We start from the raw sequence: 7,776 nt of genomic DNA on the forward strand, positions 1-7,776 counted from the left end.
GAGATATTCTTCTAAAAATCTTTGTTTGCTTTTAGTAAAAGAAAGAAAGTCAAACACATCTGGAATGGCATGAGGGAGAGTAAATTATTTTCGGGTGAACTATTCCTTCAAGTTTTCAGAGAAACATGGGTTCAAATGAAGATAATTCATGTTTTGTATGTCTCCTACAAATACTATTTTAGAAATGTGTGCAACCAAAGTAGGATTAAATACTAATATGTATGATGTTTTAAAATCATCTGAGGAAGTGCAGTCTCTTGTAAACATCCACAGGTAGAACTTCCTTCACCTCTGCATCTGCACGCATAGCCAGCCACATTCACAACAGTTACAAAACGTTCTGTAAAACTAAATAATAATCTCCTATCCTGTTATCCTATTTATAGGTCGTTCCTTAAAATTGACCAAACCTCTACGCTCCACCCCTTCGCTTGAAAGAAGATGATAATTTTACTATGATTCTTTGGCAGCACGATAATCCTCCAACGTGGTCGCACAGTTACGTCACGAAATCCAGACTGAATGTCTGACGCGATGATGCCTCAAGACAGACGTGGCATCCACAAGGAAATGAAAGCTCAGAGAAGCAGCGCAGAAGTGTTCTTGCAGATGTTTCATCGAATTAAATATTCATCACGGAGCGATGCATTTCCAGTGCTGCGCACAAAGTATTATGACCTGGGGGTGAAGCTTGTCCGATATATAAAATAGCACACATAGGCTACATACCAGTACAGTTCTGGCCCAAATGTTCCGTTTCATCTTTTGGTTCTAAGCCACGGGGTCTCTGGAGGAATTTCTGTGACTTTAATTTTTCTTTCTTAGAGACCAGTTGCATCAAACCAACGTGCGCACGCGCTATTGTTCTGATTCACCAACAACTAGCCTCAGATAATGAGGTCACTTTTACATTTCTTTTTGCGGAGCCGCCGTATTCCCATCTGAGCATAAGGGTAGCTACTTATCTCATTGGGTCTCGATGGGGTACAGATCCTACAAAGTAATACAAGGACCTGTCGCACGCAATTTGAAGAGACAAGATACAATGCCATTACCACGTTTTACGCAATGAACAGGGAATGTGTGTTAATAAGTATTGAGTTACTGTAAGCGAAACCATTTCAGCGCCATACAGTAACCCTCTTAGGGGTCGTTCAAATCTAAAACGTTCATGTGCTGAAAAAAAAAAATGTTTTTTTACCTGACACTGCGTTTTATAAAACAGAAGCTGAATCATCTAGAATCGGCGCAACGTCCAAAAGTGTCTGTCTAGATCATTTGTATGCAGAAAAACAATTGAAAAAGAAAAAACTGCGAGAACGAACTGAGGTTTACTGAGTGAACGACCCCTAAGTGTTGGGGGCGGGTGTGTATTGTGGCGGGGGTGCTCTCCCTGGTTGCTAAGGGCAACAGGGTGAGATAGATGTAGCCGCAGCTGCGCGTCTGTTAATACCAGCGCTCGACCCTCAACGTCCCCGCGCGCGCAATTCTCCACACACAGTCACACTCGCACACACAAAGCATGAAGATGCAAGTGGGGATTTAGTTTCAGTGTCTTTTACAGTCTGCAGCAGATTATTACCTTTCTTCAAGCACGCAGGACGGGTTTAGACACGAGAAACAAGGTTTGCAGACTCTTTCTTACGTTATTATATATTTTGTTGTTTGTTCTGAATGATTCATCCTGGGTATTTTTTGTCGTACTGAACTTAATTTTTATCCTTAGACCTGATCGCTTCTCTTTGCATCAGAAAATGTGTGCATACTATTTTGATTGCTTCGCCTGTATAATAGGTTTAATCGGTGTTTTGATTCAATGTATTCGGCGCTGATTATATTATAAGGAAGTGCAGAGATTTATATGGAAAGGACAATGGGCGCACATTCAATGACTGCGCCCTGGATTTGAATTTGTTGGCATAGTGAGATTGCGCGTTTGATTCAATGTATTCGTTTCCCGCTTGTCCTGCTTGTGTTTATGAACACGGACATCTGCTTCACGATTGCTAATTGTGCGCTAAATCAACTGTTACGAGTTCATTCATCCATGCAATCAACTTATTCGCCAAACGTGCCAGACTGCCCTCGCGCACATTATAATAAGACGCACTAAATTTGCTTCAAATTGCGCCTAGTCTGATTTCCATGAATGAAATACCCTTTACAAAGTAAAAATAACATGTAAGACTTTTTAGAGTCGCTGAATTACTACATTGCTGTAGAGGTTTCGAAAATGGAAAAAAAATCTGGTTTAACCACAATAGACGATGCATTCGCGCGCGTCTGTGTGGCGCTTGGGTTGTTGTTGTTGTTGATTTCCCGCCGCATGATGATTTCATAATTTCCACATCACACATTTCCACGATGATAGACGTGTTACCGATAGCACGAGGCTTCCGAATTATATACACACACATATACATTATGTTTTTTCTTCAAAATTGTGATTATCATTATGTCTTATAAATTGGTGTTCCAAACCGAAACAAGTTACTGACCATTTGTTCAGTATGTTTTCCAGACACAACAGAAGTTGTATGTCTCGTTGTGTCCATTCGATACATTTCGGCAAATAACCTATTACTCGTGTAATGTCGTCAATTAAAATAACTCAGGTGATTTTGATTTCAACTACAGACATTTTTACAAAATGGAGGAAATGGTTAAGGACACATTAGCAATGCAGATGAGGTTTTCAAGAGCACTGGCACCTGCTGTCTCGAGCATTTGCATTGGCTTTTCCCTCGTTTATCAGTAGAATTATGTTTTATTTCTGCAAAGCAATGTTTAAGACCACTTTAGGGCTTTATTGAGGGAGCTTCTCCAAATCTCTTCTCTTGCGTTAGCATAACAAAGGTAAGGGTTTTGTTCAAGAAAAGAGGGGACAAAACCGTCAAGGCTCAATTGTCCCAGTGTCAGTTGGATGTGCAAGCAGGGTCTTGTGCCCTATCAGTAAACAGGCTCAGTCATGGTGAAATCCAATTAAGCTGTGTTCTTTCTATTGGCAAACAATATTGTTTCTGTTTTTTTGTTTTGTTTAAATGCTACTGTACTTAATTTTTGGTACGTCCAGGTGCCTTGAATAAATAAATAATGTCTATGTCTATCTATGTTACATGTGTTTCACTTCCAACCAATTACAATGAATAGGCAATGTAAAATAATGTTTAAATTCAAGTGGGTCAGTCAAAGAAAGCATTAAATTGCTTTTAGCGTCATGAGTGCTTAATGAAAAAAATCCTTTGTGCGGTTGCAAAAACAGCCCCAGGGTTAAGAGATATGACTTGACCCAGGGGGTGAAGAGTTTAGATGTTTATAATAAGATCTTTCATTGTCATATGAGCAACGGATACTTATTTCTGTATTTGCCATTTTCATGCCCTCACGGGAATACACATATGCACATTTACACGACAAGATAAGCTTTCAACAGAGAATGTGGTGACATATTCAGCTCCATTTCTAAATGAGATCCATACAGCACAGTGCAAAAGTTTTAGGGACTTGTGAAAAATGTTGTATAGTGAGGATGTATTCAGAAATAATGCCATAAATAGTTTTCATTTATCAATTAACATAATACAATGTCCAGTAAACGTAAAAAAGCTAAATCAATATTTGGTGTGGCCACCTTTGCCTTTAAAACAGCACCAATTCTCCTAGGTGAACCTGGACATAGTTTTTCTTGGTTGTTGGCAGATAGGATGTACCAAGCTTCTTGGATAATTCACCACAGTTCTTCTATCTATTTAGGCTGTCTCAATTGTTTCTGTTCCTTCATATAGTCCCAGACTGACTGGGCCATCTCTTGCAGAGCGCACGCACTGTTCTTCTATTCTAATCTTTTCTATTTGCAAAAGTAATTTTTGGGAGACTAAAATGTATTTTTCCTATTGACTCACAAAAGCTGAAGATATAATTAACCAACTTAATGGAAAACCTTAAGTGACTAAAAATGTTGCACAGTACTGTGTGTGTGTATGTATGTATGTATGTATGTATATACACACACACCAGGAAACAAAAAAACACTTTAAATAGCCCAACTGGTAAACAAAATCACTGATCGGCTGTACTGTAGTGCCTTCAAGGTGACTGAAGTCAGGCTCTCAAAAGGCACTATTGGATTGTCTGGTGCATACTTTAGTTTGACCCTCATTTATAATAAATATATAAATTGGAGTGAAACAAAATTTGTATGCTTAAATTTTTTCACAAGTTTCAAGCCTTGAAAAAGAATACATGCTCATAAACATTTTACATTCTCACTTTAGCCTAAATCATGTTTGGAATACATGCAGCCAATGTAAAACTAATTGTTGTCTTCTTTCCTTCTAGCTTTAAGGTCTCCCTTCTCTACACGGAATATGATGCAGAATTCGCCAATTCTTAGGGAAATAAGTTGGATAAGAAAACTCTCAGATTTGTTGGCTGATCATCAATGAACTCAGTTCCTTAAAGAACACAAGGAAATACATATTTTTAGTGAGGAAGTCCTGATAGTTGGGATATTTCATTTTTGGATATGGCAGCAACTGAAGCTAATGCAGAGCCTGTGCAAGCAGATGTTGCAGAGACCAAACCTGAGGTAGAAACCACAAATGCAGAGCCAGCACCAGCTTCAACTGATGAAATACAGCCTACCACAGAGGAAACTACAAGCACAGAGCCACCAGCTGATAGCAAATCCAAGCCAGCTTCTGAAAAAATATGGGACTCTTTTTTAAACAAAAGTGGGCTTGGAAAAGTAATGGGAGGTAAGAAGAAGAAGGAGCAGCATCTGGGAGCTGAAGATACTACTGGCGAGGATCAGGATAAGGCCGCAAATCAGAACGATCAAGGGGATACTGTAGGCCCTACAGACCAGGTATCTAGTCAGCCAGCAGAAGCTAGTGAGGCTGCAGTTGATGGCCAGACTATTGAAAAAGCAACAGAAAATGAAGAGGCTTCCCAAGAGCAAAAGGCATCTGGTGCCAAACCAAAGCAAGGAGAGAAGACTAGTGTTAGGGACTTCATCCGCAATCCTGTCGCTAAAATTTTCTCACACAAAATCACAGAGAAAAAGGTTCGGTCAAAATCTCTAGACAGGCTGGAGGATACGGATACCAGCACAGTTGTGGCAGAACAAACGGAGGATCCACAGACTGCAGACGAGCCAGACAAGCCTAACACTGAAAAAGCAAAACACATGAAACGGTGGCATTCTTTCAAGAAACTTATGGCTCAAAAGAGTCACAAAAAAAGCACAGATGATTCCAAGGATGCTGAAGGAGCAGATGGAACCAGTGCAGATGGAGCAGGAGATACTGGGACATTGGATTCCACCACAAAGTCTGAGCACAGTGGGCAAAAAAAGCGGAAACTAAAGAGATCATGGACTTTTCAAGGTCTGAAGAGAGACTCGTCAGTTGTTGGAATCCACAAACCAAAGGATAAAGACTCTTCAGCTCTAAAAGATGAAAATGCCCCTGAGGCAGAACAGGGGACAGAAGATGTCAAGGTAGCCAGCGATGTAGAAACACAGGAGAAGACTAATACTGAGGATGAGGAGGAGAAAGGAGCAAGTGCTTCCACACAGCATGCAAATGAGATCTGGACCTCTTTCAAAAAACGTGTTATTCCCAAATCGAAGAGGGCAGCAGACAGTGGTGGAACAGAGGAGGAACCAGCGAATGAGCAAGAGCAGATTGATGATCCACAGGCGGGTAAAGACTCAGTCAAGACAGCCAAGGCTAAAAGGACACACTTTGACCGCGCTGTGTCGCTAAAGAACTTCATACTGCGAAAGGGGAAGAGTACCAGCATAGACATGGAGGGTACAACAGCTCTGAAAGAGGGCGATGGTACTGGTGAGAGCGAGGCTAAAGACATGGATGGCCTTGATGGTACAGTTGGGGCAACTGATTTCCCACAGACTGGATCAGAGGAGCAGACTGTATCTCAGAGTGAGAGCAATAATGAAGCTCAGGTGGCAGGCGAGCACAAGAGTTCTGATGGAGAGGAGAAGTCCCACATTAGCACACCATCTGTTCAGCCATTAGACAAGTCTCATGCAGTCGAACCAGAGTCAGGTGGATGCCAGTCAGAGCCCAAAGCCAATGGTGAGAATGGATGCTTGGATGCTACATCGGAGGACACCACAGCAAACAATCATGAGGCAACTACTCAAAATGATGTGAATGATGTGAAGGATGAGGAGACCAACCAGGAGAATATAGACTCTAGTGGCAAAACTTATCCAAAGGAAGGGAAGATCCTCAATCAAGATGGGAAGTGCGATACTGTCAATGCAGTTGCCCAAAGCGGTGAGTTTGCAGCCCCAATTGACTCGAAAGATCTCCAGCAAAATGGAAATAACAAAGCAGATTGTAAAGTAGGACTAGGTACTAGTGTTGAGTTAGAGACTGGGGGGGATGGGGCCCCTCTTTGTGGAGGGTCCCTTTCTGGGTCAGCGAACACTACTACAGATGACCAAGAGGAGGCTTTGAAGAGGATGTTCTATGAGGTTGCATCTTCCATTGTTCGTGCAGTTGTGTCCTCAGCCACTGAACAGTTAGCCAAGGAGAAGGACCTCCTGGACAGTAGTCTGAAATGTTTTCAACCTGAAAACTATAGCAGTTACTCAGATATTGATGCCAGTTACTGCCATAGACAAGTCACTTTGAATCAGGGAAATCTGTATTGATTCTTGATGATCCTGAGCACCTTCAACTGTGTCTGTGGGAACATGTTCTAGTGTTGTAGACACGTCATAAGCCATTGGTATACCCCTTTATAAAATTAAGAACTTGTGTATTTTAGTGTCAGTGAATGAAAAGGAAAGTACAGGGGGTAAAATTGAGCTGTTACCCAGAGTAGAAATTTTGCCACATTGTATATTGTAAAAATATTCACTATAAATTACACTTTATTAAATTAAAGACTAGTATGTATCTATGTTATGTGGAACCACAAACACTTAAGTGTTCTTGAGGCTGAGGAATTGTCTTAACTGAGCTCCTATTTCTCAGAGCTGTCACATGAAAATGTGTATTGGTTGCTGTTCTGTATTATAAAGTTCATTATTTATTTTTAATGAACAATAATCCAATGTGCGTCTCCTCTATGACGAAATGTGTGAATATTAATTTATTTAAAATGTTAAATGTAGAAATATATTGTAATATATTTAATCTCTTCTGTTATCATTTACCAGAAAAAAAGGCGGGAAACGTGTGATGCCACACAGAAGATTAGATCTGCATGGGATTCGTTCAGCGAGGAGCTTTGCCCCCCTCCCCCAAAAATATGGAGTAATCACATGTTTACGCCACGATTCACCATGGTGAGAGAAGCAATCCATATAGTTAAAAAAATAAATCTCGAAAAGCAATAATTCTGAATCATCAATCAATGCAGTTCTTGCTACCATTCCATCATTGTAAATGTTTTGCCTGTCTACTAGTGAGATTTTATATTGTCATAAACAACATTCCTTTGAAATGTTAATCTTCTTGATCACAAAGTACTGTGATCATAAAGATGTTAGTTTTATATTAATTGCCATTCTGTTTGTAGTTTCCCTTTGAATTGAAATATCTATGTAATACAGACACATTTGAAATAACAGCCCGCCAGACTGCCCCCGAATTGTGAATTCAATACGGAATGTGTTCTAATCTCTGTGTTTTTGTTTTTAGACTGTTTTCTTGTGAATATGAATAAACCTTCATTAAACATCAAGTAATTCTCTGGGTTTTCTTGCGGGAGCGTTGTACGGTTTTTGAAAAAGCCAAA

General features: G+C 40.3%; 1 protein-coding gene across 1 annotated transcript; it reads left to right on the forward strand.

Annotated features, from left to right (window-relative positions):
* Positions 1 to 1,466: 1,466 nt before the first annotated feature.
* On the forward strand, positions 1,467 to 7,727 carry LOC127632093 (dentin sialophosphoprotein-like). The gene is made up of 3 exons (XM_052110577.1): positions 1,467 to 1,625; positions 4,339 to 6,305; positions 7,196 to 7,727. Exons 2-3 carry the CDS (start codon positions 4,526 to 4,528, stop codon positions 7,216 to 7,218), a joined length of 1,803 nt encoding a protein of 600 aa, XP_051966537.1. The 5' UTR covers positions 1,467 to 1,625; positions 4,339 to 4,525; the 3' UTR covers positions 7,219 to 7,727.
* The last annotated feature ends 49 nt before the right edge of the window (positions 7,728 to 7,776 follow it).

The sequence above is a fragment of the Xyrauchen texanus genome, chromosome 38 (assembly GCF_025860055.1).
Source record: "Xyrauchen texanus isolate HMW12.3.18 chromosome 38, RBS_HiC_50CHRs, whole genome shotgun sequence".
NCBI lineage: Eukaryota > Metazoa > Chordata > Actinopteri > Cypriniformes > Catostomidae > Xyrauchen > Xyrauchen texanus.